The sequence below is a fragment of the Cricetulus griseus genome, chromosome 2, assembly GCF_003668045.3.
Source record: "Cricetulus griseus strain 17A/GY chromosome 2, alternate assembly CriGri-PICRH-1.0, whole genome shotgun sequence".
In the NCBI taxonomy this organism is placed as follows: Eukaryota; Metazoa; Chordata; class Mammalia; order Rodentia; family Cricetidae; genus Cricetulus; species Cricetulus griseus.
The window spans coordinates 125,374,697-125,395,846 of NC_048595.1; the positions used below are offsets into that span (position 1 = coordinate 125,374,697).

The 21,150-nt window shown below is 40.8% G+C and overlaps 2 protein-coding genes across 3 annotated transcripts in view; both read right to left on the bottom strand.

The window, feature by feature from the left end:
- The window catches only part of Ints8 (integrator complex subunit 8), a 50,460-nt gene extending 40,956 nt beyond the window's left edge, over positions 1-9,504 (bottom strand). The window contains exons 1-5 of the mRNA XM_027403500.2: positions 9,232-9,504; positions 7,529-7,703; positions 4,707-4,847; positions 4,399-4,470; positions 643-694 (exon numbers count right to left, since the gene is read on the bottom strand). Of these exons, the coding sequence (XP_027259301.1) occupies positions 643-694; positions 4,399-4,470; positions 4,707-4,847; positions 7,529-7,703; positions 9,232-9,361 (570 nt within the window). The 5' untranslated portion in view covers positions 9,362-9,504. The remainder of the gene's footprint in view (positions 1-642; positions 695-4,398; positions 4,471-4,706; positions 4,848-7,528; positions 7,704-9,231) is intronic.
- A 5,911-nt stretch (positions 9,505-15,415) lies between these two features.
- The window catches only part of Dpy19l4 (dpy-19 like 4), a 55,993-nt gene continuing 50,258 nt past the window's right edge, over positions 15,416-21,150 (bottom strand). For both annotated transcript variants that reach the window (XM_027403508.2, XM_027403510.2), the window contains one exon: positions 15,416-20,425. In XM_027403508.2, the coding sequence (XP_027259309.2) occupies positions 20,261-20,425 (165 nt within the window). In that variant the 3' untranslated portion in view covers positions 15,416-20,260. The remainder of the gene's footprint in view (positions 20,426-21,150) is intronic.

Here is a 21,150-nt window from a genome sequence, read left to right on the forward strand (position 1 = left end):
AAAAATCATGTCTTTAACAATGTTAGCCAAGCATATTAACATGACTTGAACAATGTCTGTTAAAATATCATGAAGTTGGGCTGGAGAGATGGCTCAGCGGTTAAGAGCATTGGCTGCTCTTCCAGAGGACCCAGGTTCAATTCCCAGCACCCACATGGCAACTCACAGCTATCCGTAACTCCTGTTCCAAAGGATCCGATACCCTCACACGGACAGACATATATGTGGGCAAAATGCCAATGTACATAAAATACAAATAAATAAATTAAAAAATAAAACAAAATCAAATATCATCAAGTATTAACAAAAGGACGATAAAGTACTGTACCAACAGTGTTGAAAAATGTACAATTTAGGTCAAGTAATGGTAACAAATGTCTGTAATCCTAACACTTGTGAGGCAGAAGTAGGAAGATAAAGAATTAGAGACATCTTCGCTACATGGAAAACTTAAGGCCAAGCAGACTGCACAAGACTGTCTCATAAAAGCAAAACACGCACGCACGCACGCACGCACGCACCTTATTTACATGCTTACAGCAAATAAACCACCACCACTGTGCTTGGACCTTTATAACACTCACAAAACTAAGATTAAAAGATGTATCTCTACACCTAACTGTAGACACTGCCAATACTCACCACTTTCAATATGTTTTCTGTTAATTCTTTTTCCTGTTGCATTTGATTCATGCTAAAAGAGAAATGATTCAAGATCGATGAAATACAACTCTCAAGGCAAGTCTGTAAAAGTCTAAATTTAAGACTATTATTTTTAAAGTATGTTAAGTTTATTTTTTTGTTTGTTTAAACAAATGAAAGCACATATTATTATGATGATCATTAATTTACCAGGACCTTCTCAATTGCTTTACATCATATTTTATTTTGGATTAAACCCAGCTAAGTAGGGCTGAAGCGATAGCTCAGTGGTTAAGAGAACTGCGTGACAAAAATAGACAGGTAGACCAATGGAATAGACTTGAAAACCCTGAGATTAACCCACACACCTACAAACACCTGATTTTTGACTTACAATCCAAATATATACGCTGGAACAAAGAGAACATCTTCAACAAATGGTGCTCGCATAACTGGATGCAAACATGTAGAAGACTACAGATAGACCCAAGCCTTTTGCCCTGCACAAAATTTAAGTCCAAATGGATCAAAGACCTCAACATAAACCCAGCCACACTGAACCTACTAGAAGATAAAGTGGGAAATACCCTTGAATTAATTGGTACAGGAGACTGCTTCCTGAACATAACACCAGTAGCACAGACACTGAGATCAACAATTAATAAATGGGACCTCCTGAAGCTGAGAGGCTTCTGTAAGGCAAAGGACACAGTCAGCAAGACAAAACGACAGCCCACAGACTGGGAAAAGATATTCACCAACTCCACATCTGACAGAGGACTGATCTCCAAAATATACAAAGAACTCAAGAAGCTAGTCTCCAAAACACCAAACAATCCAATTAAAAAATGGGGTACAGAACTAAATAGACAATTCTCAATAGAGGAATCTAAAATGGCTGAAAGACACATAAAAAAGTGTTCAACATCCTTAGTCATCAGTGAAATGCAAATCAAAACAACTCTGAGATACCATCTTATTCCTGTCAGAATGGCTAAAATCAAAAACACCAATGACAGTTTATGCTGGAGAGGATGTGGAGAAAGAGGAACACTCCTCCACTGCTGGTGGGAGTGCCAACTTGTACAGCCACTTTGGAAATCAGTATGGCGACTCCTCAAGAAAATGGGAATCAAGTCTACCACAAGATCCAGCAATTCCACTCCTAAGCATGTACCCCAAAGAAGCACATTCATACAACAAGGACATCTGTTCAACCATGTTCATAGCAGCATTATTTGTAATAGCCAGACACTGGAAGCAGCCTAGATGACTCTCAAATGAAGAGTGGACAGAGAAAATGTGGTACATTTACACAATGGAGTACTACTCAGCAGAAAAAAAAGTGGAATCTTGAAATTTGCAGGAAAATGGATGGAACTCGAAGAAACCATTCTGAGCGAGGTAACCTAATCACAAAAAGACAAACATGATATGTACTCACTCATATGTGGATTTTAGACATAAAGTAAGGGATTACCATCCTACAATCTACACTATCAGAGATACTAGTAAACAAGAAATACCCTAAAAGAGAGAAACTTTGTCCCCTGGAGAAGGGGAAAGGGTCACCATCCCCTAAGCAAATTGAGAACATGGGAAGAGACGGGAGGAAGTTACGAAAGTGAGAAGGGAAGAAAAGGAAGGATGCAGAGGTCATGAGGAAGCAAAAATTTTGAGTCAGGTGTAGATTAGAAGAAAGGACATATGACAGGTAGGATTTTAGTGGGGGGGTGGTAGAGGAGGAAGGGAGGGAGAAGGGAACTGGGATCGTCATGTAATTCAATATTGCTTGTAATTCAAATATGTGTGTGTGTGTGTGTGTGTGTGTGTGTGTGTGTGTGTGTGTGTGCTCATATATATATGAGCACTGCCTGCTCTTCCAGAGGTCCTGAGTTCAATTCCTAGCAACCACATGGTGGCTCACAGCCATCTAGAAGAGCTGATGCCTTCTTCTGGCATGCAAGCATGTATGCAAATAGAACACTGTATACATAATATTTAGGGGGGAAAAACTAGCTAAGTATAACACACACCTATAATCCCAACATTTGAGCAGTGGAGACAGGAGGATTGGGAACAATCAAGCTACAAAATTGAGTTCTGAAGCTACCTTGAATTCTATCTGATCCTGCTGGAGAACAGGAGGAGGAAAAGGAAGAAAAAGAAGAAAGGTGAAGGATAAAAAAAAAAAAAAAAAAAGAGTAATAAAGCTTATTGACAACAAAATCTTTTTTGTTTTTGTTTTTTCCAGACAGGGCTTCTCTGTGAAACAGTCTTGGATATCCTGGAACTCTCTCTGTAGACCTGGTTTGCCTCAAACTCAGAGATCCACCTGCCTTTGCCTTCAGAGTGCTGGGATTAAAGGCATGCACCACCCTCACCCAGAAAATTCACTTATTTAAAGAAGAGCCACAGAGGTGGGATGGAGAGATGGCACCGTGGGTAGAAGCACTGGCTGCTCTTCCCAGCACCCACATGGTGGCTCACAACCTACTATAATTCAAGTTCCAAGAGATCCAGACCTTCTGGCCTAAGGTATGAGGCATGCACAAGGTACAATTACATATGTGTTGGCAAAACACTCAGCAGCAGAAAACAAAATTAAATCTTTTTTTAAAAAAAATAGATATAGAAACTAAGCATGGCGGCACTAGCCTTTAATCCTAGCACTCAGAAAGCAGAGACAGGGGGATCTCTGTGAATTCAAGACCAGCCTGCCTGGCCTATATTATTGAGTTTCAAGTCAAGTAGAACTAAATAGTAAGATCCTACTAAAAATACACACACACACACACACACACACACACACACAAAAAAAAAAAAAAAAAAAAAAAACGTGATAAGAGAATATGTTATATTACAAAGAAGTGTGTTGTTTTTATGTCCTAACATGTTGCCATTCCTTGAATATTGTCAGTTTCCTCAAGAGGTTTGTTAAAGGTTTGCTCCTCATATGGTATTTCTGGGATATGCTGTTGACCTCTGGGAAGTGAGGTAAGTGGAAGGTGGGTACAACACTGAGGTGTGCCCCCAGAAGTAAGTATTAGCCCCTGTTCCATCCTTTCTTCCTTGGCATCCTGGCTCATGAAGTGAACCATTTGCCCTGAAAGAGCTTCCTACAATGTACCAGTACAAAGAATTCAGCTAACCATTCAAACCTGTGCCACAAGTAAGTCTATACTCTTTTTAAGTGTATGTAAGCAAATTTCACTTATATTCAGTCACCATGGAGTCTAGCTCCCAAGTGTGATAAGCTGCCACACAGAATTTATAAAGTAGGTTTAAAACTCCACATTTAACCAAGCCTTTGTCATGAACTTTGTACTGTCTTTTTTGTTTTGTTTTGTTTTTTGTTTTTCGAGACAGGTTTTCTCTGTGTGACTTTTGGAGCCTATCCTGGCACTCGCTCTGGAGTCCAGGCTGGCCTTGAACTCACAGAGATCCACCTGCCTCTACCTCCCGAGTGTTGGGATTAAAGGCATGTGCCACCAACGCCTGGCTGAACTTTGTACTGTTAACACTCATAAATATTAAAATAATTTCCCCAGGTACAAAACTAATGCACATTAAAGACAATTAGATAAAAAAAAAATCTTCATAGCCATTTCACCAACCCACAGCTCCTTCAAACCTCTGTGGAGGCCTTCTGTCCTCCCTCTGCTCCACTACTCTGTAATATGAGCTAAAAGCTTAGACAGCAATCTATAATTACAATGAAAAATGTCCCAAGTAAGTGTATGTTAGCCAACTTACACATTTAGTTGAGGGGGTCCAGGTTTTGACTGTTTGACAGGAAAACTACTTTGAACAATTGTCCTAATTGCCCTAAAGAAAAGATAGGATAACAATAAAAAAGTCAGTTAAATCATAATACAATAATTTAACAAATGTTAGATTTCATAGAGTTTCAGCAGCATGCTTTTCACCTACATAGCCATAAATAAAGTCTGTCCACCTCCAGACTCACAGTTCCAAAGATGCCTAGAGAGATCCCCGGAGCAAAAGGACACCCTGAAAAGCATGACCAGAAAGTCAGTATGCAAGGACAGGAGGCTTCTCACCATCTGTTGTAGAGGAGGATGGCCATGGCAGTGGTTGGGGGGAGGGCTGCCAGATCCATGTCCACATGCTTGGTCCCTGCTGGGACTTTACTGATACATAGCAGCTCGTTAAGCAGCATGTTCAACACCGGCACAGACAGGCTGAAGAGGAGCAAAGTTGCATATCCGCACATTAGCTGCACAAGTCACAGAACACAAACCCCACTATGAGAGAATCTGAAGAACTACCTGGTGGATTCCAAGACTTTTTAAGTGGACTTACACAATACCAAAGTGGAAAATCACTAATGAGCACTTATCATGTACCTTTAACTATTCAACTAAAGACCAGTATTCTTTTATTTTTACTCTTACCTCCTTCCCAAATTATAGATTGCAGATTATATCTAAAACATTTAACTTTCCTTTTTTCAAATTGAGGTTTGCATAGCAACCCAGGCTGGCTTCAAACTGGCAGCAGGCTCCTGTCTCAGCCTCCAAGGTGTTGGCTTAACAGGTGTATACCACCATACCTGCAAAAAGTCAATTCTCAACAAAATGACAGTTTAATTTCACAGAGAAATAATTTAATTTCCCAGCACTCTGGAGGCAGAGGCATGAGGGTCTCTGAGTTTGAGGACAGCCTGCTCTACAGAGGGAGACCTTTTCTCAACACCACTTTATCACCCCACCCCACCCTACCCCCAAAAAAGAAAAAGCAATAATTTACATTTGATTATCATCAAACAACCAATTAGTTTCTGCCTGGTATAGCCAATGGCAGCTTACTTGTCCAGCAGGCATGAGATCATGGATTCAATTCCTAGCACCAGAAAAATCCAGCAGGTGTTCAATTTTCCAACTGTTTCATATAAGTCATGTGTGCCTTAACACTCCATACATTACCATGAATAGATAATGTCTTTTGTAGTCTATTAATGTACTAATAGATTAAAAAGTCTAAGCTGGGCGTTGGTGGCCCACGCCTTTAATGCCAGCGCTCGGGAGGCAGAGGCAGGCGGATCTCTGTGAGTTCGAGACCAGCCTGGTCTACAAGAGCTAGTTCCAGAACAGCCTCCAAAGCCTCAGAGAAACCCTGTCTCAACAAACAAAAAAAAAAAAAAAAAAAAAGTCTAGAAGCCAGGCATGAACACATCTTCCCAACACTTGGAAGGTAGAAGCAAGCTATCAGGAGCCGAAGGCCATCTTCCACTATAGAGCTTGAGACCAACCTGGGTCTCAAACAACCAAAAATTAAACTAATCATTTTACTTTTTAAAAAATTATATTTAATGCTGAAGAACATATGGTGGGCTAAAGTGTTTTTGAAATGTTATGCTGACTAAAGTATAAACTCTCAGATGCTGGGTATGGTGACACCCAACTGCAAGGCAGAGACCAGAGAATCTGAAGACAGCCTGGGCTGCTACACAGTAAACTCCTGCTCAGACAAAAACATTAAAACTTTATAGTTTACAAGGGTGAAAAACTGGCAACAGGGGCTAGAGAGATGGCTCAATGGTTTTAAGAGCACTGGCTACTCTTACAGAGGCCCCAGGTTTGGCTCCCAGCACCCACATGGTAGCTCACAATTGTCTGTAACTCTAATCCCAGGGGATCTGAAGCCCTTTTCTGATTCCAAGGGCACCAGGCACATATGTGGTACACAGATATACATGCTGGCAAAACATCCATATAAATAAAATAAATACATTAATTAAAATAAATAAAAAGGCTGGGTGGTGGTGGCGGTGGCGGTGGTGGTGGTGGTGGTGGTGGTGGTGCTGCTGCTGCTGCTGCTGCTGCTGCTGCTGCTGCTGCACGCCTTTAATCCCAGGGGGGCAGAGGCAGGTGGATCTCTGTGAGTTCCAGGTCAGCCTGGTCTACAAAGCGAGTTCCAGCCAGGGCTGTTACATAGAGAAACCCTGTCTTGAAAAACCAAAATATTTTTTTTTAATTTTTTTCTAAACCAAACAAAAGTACTAAAAATGGAGGAAGGGTCGACAGGTGGCTTGGTGGCAGTGCACCCTGGCACTGCTGAGGTTCAGGCTCAGTCTCTGACACTGTCAACAAGTTAAAACACTGGGCAAACAAGTACAAATATTACAATGTTACTTTTGTCTTCTAAATTCTTCAGGGTTTCTTTTTTTTTTTAATGAAAGGATAAAAACAAATAACTTTCTAACCACAGCTTTGAAAGTATTTGCTTTTAAGGAAATGAATGCCCATACAAATAGTATTGTTAACAGTTTTGGGAAAGGAATGACTGACTGCTGACCAAAAAAATTAACCAAATCACTCAATAGTAAATCATATGTCATATCCATCACTAACTTGTACTCATTGTCACCTTATATTAGGTTTGCTGAAACATTTAAGCACTTGAAGTCTGGATTTTCTCCTGTTACAGCACCTAAAGTGGTAATTAGCTCCAGCTAGACTGTCTAGTCTACAGCCTAGAAGTAAAACCTTGGCTAGGATGCCTGAGGTCCTGACTTCAATTTTCAGTAAGAGGGAGGGGAGTGTCTCCTCTTTACTGATTGGAAAAGTTTAAACTTTAAAGGGTGGTTTACCAAATGATCCTGCAGTCCCTGCTTTGTTTGGGGCTGGATGGTTTGAATAACCCTGTGTTGTTCTGTCTGGTCTCTAAACTCGGGGCTTTCGTGAATCTACTGTCCAGATTCAAGATGCTGCAACTACACACATGTCATGTTTTAAATACTTTCTTATACCTTTTTTAAAAGGCTTGAATATTTTGTCACTATCAGAAAGACAAGAGCATATAGACAGAAACAAAGGTATCTAAATAGTGTCCAAAAGGAATGCCATTTAAACTTTCATACCTTTTCTCCAATATGTCTAAATCCCACTTCAAATGTGCAGCAACCTTAAGAGCAAGAAGCTTTAGGATTCGGTTTCTCTTGTTATCAGGTGGAGGCTGTACTTGGTTCTGCTCATTAACTGAAGGTTTGGAAGCCTGCTCCAAAAACTGAACTATAAGCTGAACTGGAGCTGGATCTAGGATTTAAAGGAAATAAAATTCTTAGTTTGCATTATAAATATGTAAAGGAGTCACTGGGGGTGGGTGCACCTTTACTCTTTTGTAGCCTGAAAAGGCAGGAGGATCTCAATGCCAGCCTGGTCTACAGGCCAGACAGAGCTACACAGAGAAACCCTGTCTCGAGGGAAAAAAAAAAAAAAAAGGATTCACTGTACTATACTTTTTTTTTAACTACAAGGAATACAAACAACTATTCAGGCACACTGACTAAGAACATGACACATGGGGGGGGCAACATCTGAAAAAGTGGTAAAATAGACAGTTACAGCTCAGTGGTTGCCACCTTGCCTGATATGCAATCAGCCTGAATTCAATTCCCAGTACTAGAGGGAGTTAGCTCCAGGAGGAAGGGAGCAAAAAAAAAAAAAATTAGTTCAGAACAAAGCATTTCACAGGGTAGAACTAACCATTACAGGTTCCCAGTCCACCACAGGACCAGTGCTAATTAAAGGAAAGAAAGCAGGCTGCAGAACTGTTGTTTTGACGACTAGGGGTCTTTTATTTAGTATGTCTCTGCCATGTTTCCCACAATAAAAAGTAGAGGCTAATGCCATTTACATCACGAATTATGAAGATGTCATTAAGTAAGGTGATATAAAGAGCTAACTAAGTACAGTGGCTTGGCACCACCCTGCAAACCCTAAACAAGAGCCCTAAATAAGAAGGTGCTAAAAGCATTAAGATACACCTGAGAAAACTGCCTGCCTAGGCTGGCGTTGCTGGCACACGCCTTTAATCCCAGCGCTTGGGAGACAGAGGCAGGCGGATCTCTGTGAGTTCGAGGCCAGCCTGGTCTCCAGAGCGAGTGCCAGGATAGGCTCCAATGCAATACAGAGAAACCCTGTCTCGAAAAAACAAAAAACAAAACAAACAAACAACAACAAAAACAAAAAAACCTGCCTACCTAATGATGCCAAGTTTTCACAAAGTAGTCGCCTACAAGTAAGGCCAAATTTGGATTAGAACTGAGCAAACTACAGCTTACTCTACATTTTCAGAAATGCCTGGAAATAGGAAAATACCATGGTCCTTGCCCAGTAACATTCATGCAAGCATTGGTATCCCTACACAACAGCCACCTGGCGATTGCACAGCAGTTCCTGCTCTCGGGGATTTTATTTTAATTCGGGGGTCCAACAGTGAAGTACACAAGAACCTAAGGCTGGGGCTGGCTCCAAGCTTCGCAGCGCGGGGCAGCTAGTTTCTCCCGCTGTCCCTCACGGAGTCAGCCCCCGGGCCCTGCGACTCCGGCGACACGGCCCCCCCAGTGGCAGGTGTCGGCGCCCCACGCAGTAAGGACCGTGGCAGACGAGAAGGCCTTTGTCTGGAGCGCTTCTCAGACGCTCGGCGGCGACGCCTGCGGCCTGGGCACAGTCCAGCTGGGCTCGGCAGCGCCTGCCAGGCCGCAGCCGCCGGGGAACCTGAGCAGCGGGGCCGCGGACCACGCCCGCCCGCCCGTCCGTCCGCCCGCAGGAGCCCGCTTACCCGGGCAGGCTTTGCGCAGATGCTTCTCCAACAGCGACTCCTCCAGCAGGAACTCGAACCAGCAGGTCTGCGGCGGGGTGCAGGGCCGGCTGGAGGTGGCCGCCTCCCGGTCCGCCGCCTCCGCGCTCATCCTGCCCCCGCCGCCGCTGCTCCCGCCGCCTCCCGGCTCCAACCTGACCCTGTCCGGAGGCCTGCGACCAGTGGAACCGCCCGGAACGTCCAGACCACTCGCACGGCACAAGATGGCGGAGCCGCCTGCCCGAGCCCCGCCCCGGATTAGCAGCTCTCCGCGGCTCTCGACCAATCGCTGTCGGAATTCGGAGGAAAAGGGGCGGGAGCAACAGACCGCCCCGCCTCCTGGCTGCCCTGGAGTTGCCTTACGGTGAAGCTCGGTTCTGGCTGGGGCTTTCCAGGTTGCCTGGGAGTTCCTCACAGAGGAAACGGAGCGACTTCGGTGTCTTCGTAATCAGAGGAACGAGACCAGATATGGTTGTCTTGTCTCTGGTGCTTTCCCTTTCTGAGATCCCTTTCCACCTACCTCCTCTCCCCGTTTGCCGAGTGAAGATTGAAAACAAATCCAACTTTTCGGCGACTTCTCAAGACCAGCTCTAGGTGTTCAGGACCTGGTTAATCAGTGCTCCTCAGCTCTACAGTCTAGGCGCATTAAGCCCTACTTGACATTTGCCGCCAATCTGTAACGTTCTTAAGTATCGTCACCAACGGAACTAAAGAGCAAAGCCTGGTGGGGCCTGCCCGGAAAACCCGGCACTTGGGAAGCAGAAGCCAAAGGACCTCTCAAGATAGAGGCCAGATTGGTCCTCATAGCGAGTTCCTGGGATCCTGGGGGCTGACTGCCAGCTGATGTAGCCAAAATAGCTCCTGGAGAGAGACTGAAATTAAACTCCCCGGCATCTACCATCTACCGCTGTCCTACACACACTCCATAGAAAATTTCACAAATATATATTACTAAAGATGATTGTTTTCACAGAAATAAATTCAGATGTAGTCAGATGCCTCTCTTTCTGTTTTGTTTTGCTTTGTTTGAAACAAGGGTTTCACTCTGCAGCCCAGAATGACCTGAAACTATGTAGCCCAGGCTGAACATGAACCTGCTTAGATCTTTTTGACTCAGCCTCCCAAGTACTGAGATTATAGGTCACCATGTTTCTTGTGGTTCTTTGTGGGTTTTTGAGTGTTTTGTTTTTAGCTTTCTTAAGATAAATGTGTGTGTGTGTGTGTGTGTGTGTGTGTGTGTGTGTGTGTGTGTGTGTGTGTAATATGTAAAACCATTCTATAAATATGCTGAGGTTTGGATCCTATGGGTTTTTTTTCTTTCTTTTTTCTTTTTTCCACACAGGGTTTCTCTGTATTGCTTTGGGAGGTTGTCCTGGCACTAGCTCTGCAGACCAGGCTGAGCTTGAACTCACAGAGATCTGCCTGCCTCTGCCTCCCGAGTGCTTGGATTAAAGGCGTGCACCACCAACGCCCTTAGGAATAGTTAGATGACAGACTTTTGCCACTAGGTCTGACTTTCTCATAGATTTTAAAAACCAGAAATGAATTTGAAAGCTATTACAAAGTCGTGTCAATGCCTTAAGCTTCTTTCTTTGTATTATTTGTAAACAATATCTCGCTGATTGAAGAACTGAAGGAGAAACTGAGTCAGCAGAGCCAGCTCTGATTTCCAAGTCATTCTGTCTTTAAATACCAACTCCCACCCTCTTCCTCTAAACTTTAGAACCTTCTACAGTAGCAGACAAGATTGGTAAAGAAAACATCTAGACAGGCACCTCCATTTGGCATGTTCAAGTTGCATAGAGGGAAAATACAGTTCTGGACAGTGGGAAGGCTGCTACCTGGGCCTCTGGAGATAAAGTCATAGGAACCTCTTACTTACAAGTAATAAGGTTTTTTTGTTTTTTTGTTTTGTTTTGTTTTGGTTTTTTCGAGACAGGGTTTCTCTGTGTAGCTTTGGAGCCTATGGAGTTTGGAGCATGTCACACGCCTTTAGTCCCAGCACTCTGGAGGCAGAGGCAGGCAGATCTCTGTGAGTTCGAGCCCAACCTGTTTTACAAGAGCAAGTTCCAGGAAAGCCTCCAACGCCACAGAGAAACCCTGTCTCCAAAAACAAAAAAAAAAAAACCAAACCCCACAAATTCTTCTGTGTACAAAGAGCACAAATTTACAGTGTGCTTTTAGGATTGGATCTCAGAATTTTCCTTGGTAGTTGAGAGATACTGTAACATTAATACATCACCTGTAGATCACAGGTGCAATTGACTATCCCCCCTCCACTCCGTGCTGTTAAGTCACAACTGTCAAAGGCGGAGCCACCCTGGCATAAGCTAACCCTCTAAAGTCTTATCCAGACACTTTCAAAATGAGAACAGATGTGTGTGCTAGCAAATGTGATTTCTTCCAGCAATTGCTTAAAGATTATATTCTCAAGCCTGGCATGGTTGTACATGCCTAGACTCCCAGCATGCACAAAGCTGTAGGAGGACTGATGAGTTTGAGGCCAGTCTTGGCTACATAGCAAAACTCTTACCTCTATAACAACAAACTCCATCTCTTACACCACATACAAACAAAATCAGTGAATACATATCTTGGTTCCCCATTTTTTCTTTTTGTTTTGTTTTGGTTTTTGGTTTTTGAAGATAGTGTTTCTCTATGGCTTTGAAGGCTGTCCTGGAACTAGCTCTTGTAGACCAGGCTGGTCTCGAACGCCTCTGCCCCCTGAGTGCCAGGGGGATTAAAGTCGTGTACCACCATTGCTTGGCAATTCTTCTTCTTTTTCTTCTTCCTTCTTCTTCTTCTTGTTCTTGTTCTTGTTCTTGTTCTTCTTCTTCTTCTTCTTCTTCTTCTTCTTCTTCTTCTTCTTCTTCTTCTTCTTCTTCTTCTTCCCTCCTCCTCCTCCTCCTCCTTCTCCTCCTTTTCCTCCTTTTATGTCTTTTATGTCACCTTGATGCAAGCTAGAGTCATTTGGGATTCTCAATTGAGAAAATATCCCTCTAGATCTCTGGTAAATCTGTACTGCATTTTCTTGATTTACTATTGATGTGAGTGGGCCCAGCTCACTGGTGGGGATCCTAGGTGGTGTAAGGAAACAAGCCGAGCACACAACACTTCTTCAGGGCTTCCGCATCAGCTCCTTCATGTAGGTTCCTGTCCTGTTTAGTTCCTGCCCTGACTTCTCACGGAGATCGACTGTGCTGTGGAATTGTAAACTAATAAACTCTTTCCTCCCCAACTTGTTTTTGGTTGTGCTGTTTTATCACGGCAATAGAAACCTAAGACAGCTGCACAGAAGGTTCTTCAACAGTTTTTGAGCTGGTTTGAATGAGAATGGCCCCTATAGGTTCATAAATTCAAAAGAATATGTGGACCTCAAAAGGTGGAACTGTTTGGGAAGAATTGGGAGGTCTGGTCTTGTTGGGGAGGTGTGTCAATAGGGATGGACTTTGAGGTTTCAGAAGCCCTTGTCATTCCAGTTAGTTTTCTCTCCCTCTACCTCACACTTTCGTATCAGATGTAAGCTCTTAGCTACTGCTCCAGCACTGTGCCATGCTCCCTGTAATGATAGTCCCCCAACTCTAACTTTCTAGAACTGTGAGTCCCAATTAAATGCTTTCTTTCCTAAGTTGCCTTGATCCTATTACTTTGTCATGGCAATAGAACAGTAACTAAGACAGGCTTTATCAAGGTAAGTACTGGCAATGAGACTATCAGGTCAAAAATCTTTTCAACAGTCTGCTTTGTCCTGCTATCTGAGTGTACTTTCAATGGTCACATGTGGTGGGGCAGGTTTTAACACGTTTGGGTGCTGAGTAACCTGAGTGGCAAATTGAACATGCAGCATAAGCTGGAAACTGCTCAGACACAGCAGACCACTTATTAATCTATGAGAGATTTAGAGAAAAAAAAAACTGGTTCTTGAACATAGATAATTTAAGGAACACTTACAGAATTTATATGAAAGAAATTCTCTGCCATGTTTAGTAACACTGAATTTTCCAAATGAACAGCAAAATCTACAAAAGTTGTCTATGAAGAAAGGTGGTGCTTGCTTTGGCATGTCAGAAACATGCACTTCCTTCATCTACCTCTTTGGAGCTGTGTCATTTGTTGTGGAAGCAAAGCTGGTTTGTAGAGTTAGGATGAAGCATGCCCTGGAAGCTGCTTCTCCACACTGCACACAGTGAACAGAACCATCACAGGCTGCACTGCAGCTGGAGAGGAGCAATAGTCCCATTGTCTACAATTATGACAAACACATCATTGTTTGCTTTTCCAGACAGGATCTCATTACTTAGCATTGGCTGTCCTGGAACTCACATGTAGACCAGGCTGGCCTCAAATGCACAGAGATCCGCCTGTCGTGGCTAATTCTTCCGGCCCAGAGTCAGAAGTCTTATAGGATTGTTGCTTGGTGGTGGAGTGCCAGCCTATTGTGGGTGAGGCTCTGGGTTAGATTCTCAGCACTAAAAATTAACTAATGAATAATATCTTTGCTTTAGACCCAATACATGCTGCCCGTATTATGGAAAGTGCACTGTGTAGATGAGGAGTCACCAGACTACCAGGGGAAACTAGAAACCTGGGTGCTGAATGGCAGCACCAGCAAGCAACAACTAACCAAAAGCTACCTCCCTTTTGCAAATAAGCCTGGGGTAGGAGGGACTCAGCTCTTAGCTCTAACTGGGAACACTTACTCCACAGGTGATTATATCCAGGCTAGGAGTATAAGTAGGCAACTTCTAACACTCAGTCAAACTGCAGTCATTCAAAAGTTGCTGACTCCCAAAAGTAGGCATCACCTGACCCAAAGGCAGGTAGATCATTGGCTGGGAAGCAGTCTATGGTTTTTTGTTTTGTTTTGTTTTGCCACACGCCTCCATCAGATTAATTAAAAGGTTCAAAAACCAAGACTAGCTGTGGTAGACACTAGACTTAGAAGGTGGAGCTGAGGCTGTAGCTCAGTGGTAGATCACTTGCTTGACATGTAAAGGCCCTGGGTTCAAATTCCTGTACTATCCCTCAGCATACCCCAAAAGCAAAAAAAAAAAAAAAAAAAAAAAAAAAAAAAAAAAAAAGCCTGCATTTGACTCCCAGCACCCACTTGGTGGCTCACAACCATCTGTAACCAGTTCTAGAAAATACTATGCCGTCATTGCACATAGGTAGTGAGCAAAATTACACATACAGGGAAAAAATCCTCACACACATAAATTTTTAAAAATTTAAATAAAAAATTTAGCAAGTGGGTCTATAGAGTAGAGAACAGTATAGATATGAAAAGAGAAACACAGATAAGAAACCAGGCTTAGCTTCTCCATGAGAAGGTAATAGCTTAAAAATTTATTGTCTCCACTGTGAACCTGGTATTTTAGTAACCTGTGGGTCACAACCCCCTAGAAGGTCAAACAACCTTTCACAGGGGTTGCCTAAGACCATTGGAAAAAAGAAAAAAAACAAAAACAAAAACAAAAAAAACAGCCCAGTGGAAGCAGTTCACACCTTGAATCCCAGCACTTGGGAGGCAGAGGCAGGTGGTTCTCTGTGATTTCTAGGCCAGCCTGGTCTATAAAGTGAGTTCCAGGACAGCCAGAGCTGTTACACAAAGAAACCCTGATTGGGGGGGAGGGACCATTAGAAAACACAGATATTTACATTAGAATTCATAACAGTAGCAAAATTACACTTATGAAGTAGCAACAAAAATAATTTTGTAGTTGGGGGTCACTATAACTGTATTAAAAGGTATGCAGGATTGGGAAAGTTGAGGACTACTGCTCTAGAAAGACAGAAAGAAATATACTTCACACACACTAAAAAGGAATGATACATGCTACAGCATGGATAAGTCTTGGCAATATTATGTCAGGTGAAAGCAGCCAGGCATCAAATATATGTGATTCCATTTAGTATGCAATATCCAGAAAATATATATGTAGATTAGTGAGAATTGCCTAACGCTGGGGACAGGGTAGTTACAGCTGACAGCTAAAAAGAATGGAATTTACTTGTGGGGGGTGATGAAGATGTCTTGAAGTTGGCTGTGGTGATAACTGTGAATACTACTGCAAACCACTGAATTATTAAATGAGTGAGTTGAACGATGCATTAATTATATCTCAGTAAATTTAACAAGAAAGTTCAAGTATGAGTAAGAGACAGCTTAAAATTCTGAGAGGTTTTATTATGAAAACAAAACAAGGAGAGTAAAGGAACATGAAAGAACCATCGTTGATAAAGGACATTTATGTTACAAAATCTGGAATGAAACTGTCTATAGACAACTCTTGTAAAGTATTTGCATTTCCTGACATTTTATAATTTCACAGAGATCCAACCTTAGTTACAGGAAGAACACATTTAATTTAAATACATATATGTCATGTAGATTTGACTAAGAGACAAACCTACATAAAGGCAGCTGTATTCACTCCTTAGTAGCTGTACAAGGCTATCAGCTTAAAACATCCAAAAGTAAATAAAGAGATACCGAATGTTGCTTTTATGACATTTTTTCACAAAACCTTTATACTAAATTCAACACATTTGGTTCCAAAATGTCCATTTTATTACAGAAGCAAGTAAGTATATTAATTTAGAAACTTTACTAGACAGAAAATAAGCTATCATATATATTCTTTTGCACTGCTGCATTTAATTTTATTTAAAGCAATTAGCCTTACACATTAAAAGACTAAATAATTTAAGTAAGAAGTTGTTTGATTTTCCTTGTAATTTGCAGAGCCAGAATTCTTTGTTTTTTTTTTTCCCGAGATGGGATTTATCTGTGTAGCCTTGGCTGTCCTGGAACTCACTCTGTAGCCCAGGCTGACCTCAAACTCGCAAAGATCTGCCTGGCTCTGCCTCCCAGTTCTGGGATTTAAGGCTTCTGCCACCACCACCCAGCCAGAGCCAGGATTCCAATACAAATAGAGTCTAAACACTATTAGCAAATAGCAACAACAGAGACTCTTTATTTAATGTATGAACTTATTTCTTTATGGGGGGGGTGCCTCATGCAGCCCAGGCTAGTCTCAAACTCATTTATATAGCTGAGGATGACTTTGAACACTTGATCCTCCTGTCTCTATCTCCCAAGTGCTAGAATCACAGGTATGCACCACCACACACAGTAAGCTGGATAAAAGAAGGGTATACTAAGATATAAATTAGAAAGTAATTACTAGCTTTAAAAGGGTTCTTAAGTATACAGAATTGGTAGCATATGTCTTTGAAATATTCATGCAATAAAAATAAATTTACCAAAAGATCAATTTACACAGAAATGTTAAAAACTCTGCCAACTGAAGAAAATACTACTTTCATACAAAAAGAGGCTTCAAAATGTGTTACCAGTTCAAAAATAAGAGGCCCCAAAGAAGATTTCTCAAAACAAATTTAATAGGAAAGTTATATAAGAAATTAATAATCCATTTTTAGGCATGTTTTTCAATCTCAAATTGTTAACACTTTGACCTCCATCTCTCCATTCTTTGTTGACTGAATCTGGCTGGTATGGAAGAGAGTCAGAACACTGATGCTACTGGCAATTTGGGTTACTGTCCTGGAAAGAAAAGCCTCTGTGTGTGTGAGAGTGTGGATGTGTGTGTAAAGTTAGTGCTGAAGTACAGTACATACTACTTAGATTGTAAAACTCTGCCAATATAATAAAAACACCAGGATACAAATGCCAAAGTCATAAAAACATTACTAAACTCACAGAGTCCATACTACATCTCCTATGAAGTCAGTTTCACTTGTTGAACTATTTGGCATTCAAGAGGCTAAATAAATTAACTTAGGAGACTGTATGTTCCTGACAAAGACTTGCTTATTGTTGAATTTGAAGTTAAGTGTCAATGGCACGGAGACATTTTTTGTTGTGCTGGAGATAAAACAGTGCCTCTTGTACACTAGAAAAGGACTCTACCATGGGACTTCCTTCTCAGCCTTAGTGCGATTTCTCAAGGTGGAAATGTCACCAATATTTTCTTATGGAAAAAGAAAATGGATAATATGGTATGAAATATAAAATGAATTTAGAAATAAAGAAGTTAAGGCACTTATTTCAATGGGCTTGTTATATTACGAGCAAAAATGTTTTCTATTTTTTTAAGGAACTCTTTCCACCCAATCCCATAAGCTCTGCTCCTTCACGGGAGCTTCACTGTTGCATCTGACAGCTTCTAGGTTACCAATTATAACCACCTTCAGAGTCTCCCACTTGTTACCCTACAGATTCCTAATAAAACATGAGATGCTTTGCACACACAGTTTCCTAGTGTTAGTGACGGTGAAGTGAACCAAATTATCTCTCATGCCTAACATTATCATTTTATTCTTTTCTTTCCTTCATTTTTGTCTCTTTTTCAGTTGTGCTAGGGACTGAACCCAAGGCCTTGTATATGCGAACCCAGCACTATGCCACTGACCTACAGTCACAGCTAATATTTTGATTTCTACAGTAAACCTTACTTCTCCGTTTCAGTTCATGCTGAGTGAAAAGTTAATTAGAAACTTTATATATATATATATATATATATATATATATATATATATATATATATGAAAGAGAGTCTCACTATGCAGCTCTGGCTGTCCTGGAATTCAATCTGTATGCCAGGATGGACTTGAACCCAGAGATCCTCTTGCCTCTGCCTCCTGAGTGCTGGAATAAAAGAGTGCACCACCACTGCCTGGGACGAATTATAAACTTTCAACTAAAAAGTTCTTTCTAGCTATTTAAGAAATATGGTAACAGAAGCAAGCAACTTACTATTACAGCAAGTAAAACAAAAACTAAAACACCACATGCTACCATGTCAGTAAAAATTCAATTGAATATTTCATATTACAAGGGAAACAGGGTTTGGACTTCCCATTACAATACATAAGCTGTTTCCACATGCTTTCATACAATATGACCACAAGACTACTCACTGCATACTAGCCTGTAATTTTCAATAAAGTCTGATGCTAACCACTACTTGGCTATCAAGGTGTTCAGAGTCAGTCTGAGATCCATTGCTATAGCTGCTTTTCTATAGTTACAATAAGGATGTAAAAGAATGAACGGGACCACTGCTCTAACTAGAAGGTATGACAGATGTCAGTAAAGCTCCACAATGGTAAAGCATCTTAAAGTTATTCTAAGTGCACATACTTGAAAAAAAAATATATGTACATATGTATCACACAAAGAAAGGAAGTATTTTGCCTCCCGATGTGGTAATTTGGAGTTCTGAAAATGCAATCTTTTTTTTTTTTTTTTTTTTGGTTTTTCGAGACAGGGTTTCTCTGTGTAGCTTTGGAGCCTATCCTGGCACTCGCTCTGGAGATCAGGCTGGCCTTGAACTCACACAGATTTGCCTGCCTCTGCCTCCCTAGTGCTGGGAATAAAGGCGGCACCACCAATGCCGAAAATGCAATCTTATAGCACTATAACAAATAAAAAGTTAGAGAAACTGTTCACAGAACAAATGTATAATAGAAAATTAAATATTCATTTTATTAAAAACCATTTATCTACAGGCTTCATCTTTCCTGAAGCTCTCTCTCTCTTTTTTTCTTTTTGGTTTTTTTCAAGACAGGGTTACTCTGTGTAACAATCCTGGCTGTCCTGGAACTTGCTTTGTAGACCAGGTTGGCCTCAAATTCACAGAGATCCACCCGACTCTGCCTCTAAGTGGTGGGATTAAAGGCATCTTAAATCTCTTTAAGAGGACAAATTAATTTACAATTTTTCCCCCTCTCCAAAGACAACTCTGGTTGTCCTGGAATTCACAGAAATCTACCTGCCTTTGCTTCCCATATGCTGGGATTAAAGGCACAAGTCACTACACTGGCTTAGAATTTCTTTTAGTGATATAAAACTGAAAATACACAAAGGAATATAAAGGAATATAGCATTTATACTGTGAATTGTTGAAAATTTTATTTAACCCTCGTTTTGCTCTTGCTGTTAAGCATGTATTGTTTCACGAATAATATCACTTTACTGGTTATAGTTTATAGCCAATACACCTATATGCAGAGGTGTGTTTAAAAGCATCTGCAGACTCCTCCAGAAACTGGTGCCCACGGTAGTCTACATATTATTACTGTGACAGTGTTAATTATTTTTACTTATTGTGTCCATAGAAAACGTGTGATTAGAACTGTATACTCCACAGGCAAAAAAACCCTACAAAATTCTTTTAAATTGTCCATATATATACATATATATGTGTATGCATATATGTCCATGTATATGTGTCAGTATGTATATACACACATATACATGTATACACACACACACACACACATATATATATATATATATATAAACAAACATAAGTTATTGTTTTAGCATGATTAAATTGTTAACTTAATGGGCATAAGTGAGAAAAGGCAATCACTTAATAGTTATGGAGTAATTAAAGTACTAATTCATCCTATGTATTGCTAAGAACCTGCTAAGTCACTTGAGCAGCAGATGACAGGAACAGTATCATAAAAACAATCACTTTCCTTTATGTTATTTCCCTTTTAATTTAAATGTCACATATTTTTAACTAACATTTAAATTACTTTTAGTTGTAAAAAATTTATAACTGTTACAAACTTGCTTGGAGAATTTTCTCTTCTACTACAGAATTAAATCACATTAAGTACTCATTAAAAATTATGTTTTTGAAGTAAACACTGACCCTGAAAAATATCCAAATTAAAGACCTATATTATGACAGATAAGATTTATGAGGAGATGATGCAACAGGGAAATCTTTAAATCATGTAGTAAGTAAGTAAAACCTGTCAAGAAGGTTGAAGCAGTGGACTTGAGATTTTACTAAAGACAGCGATATCTGATCTTCTACTGCCAACAGAACCCTAAACCCAAGAATCAGCAGCAGGCATGGGAAGAGCAGCAGCATTCCAGATTCCATAGTCTTTTTGCAAGACTCCGTGTAGGTCCAGAAAATTGCATTTTACTTCAAGTAGCAGGTCTCTGAAGGGAAGGCTGTAATTTTCAAGACTGGAAGGATATCACAGTGTTGACTTTATATACAAAGTAGGATCTGTTCCAGTACACTCGAGTGAAATAATTCACATATGGAGAATAGTTAATTTTGACCTCATGACAAAACCGTCCATACTTTGAATAGGTTAATTTGTCACCTTCATCACAAACCACCTGTCAAAAACCAAGAAACAATATAAAAAAACTTACTAAATTTATGAGGAATGCAATCCTTGTACTAGGGTGTGTATACAGATATATATATGAAAATTATCATCCCTAAATATGACTATAAAATATCTTAGGCTGTTTAGCAAATTTAAGCCTTTCCTAAGTCCTCATCATGACCACTTAACTCCTGAACTTTGATTGAGAAATATAAAATGTTTGCAATTTGTAAAGAACTTTAAAATTTAGCTGACATTGTTCCTATAATCTGACATGACTGGTCTGAAGAACTCCATCATACAGCTCCTAAGGATGGGAAATGAACACACCATCTCCCTCCTATGAAGTCAGAAGCAGCCAGTAGACAAGCACAAATGATCCTTATCTAGCACTAGGCTTTTACATTCCCATCTAACAGTGCTCTCACTGCCATAGCTCAGCTAACATTAAGTTTTGTGGGTTCTCTATTACATTATTGTGTGTGTGTGTGTGTGTGTGTGTGTGTGTGTGTGTGTGTGTGTGTGTGTGTGTGTTTTGGTCAGCAGACAACTTTACAACTTTACAACCTTCAGGAGTCCCAGGGGTGGAAGGAACTCAGGTTGTCAGACTTTACCCACTAAACAAGCTTGCTGCCCCAGGTTTGTTTGTTTTTCTAATACTATTGTAACACCTATAACTGACATAAGATAGCCAACATTAATAGTAAAGTGGCTTATGTCTACATCTGGTAC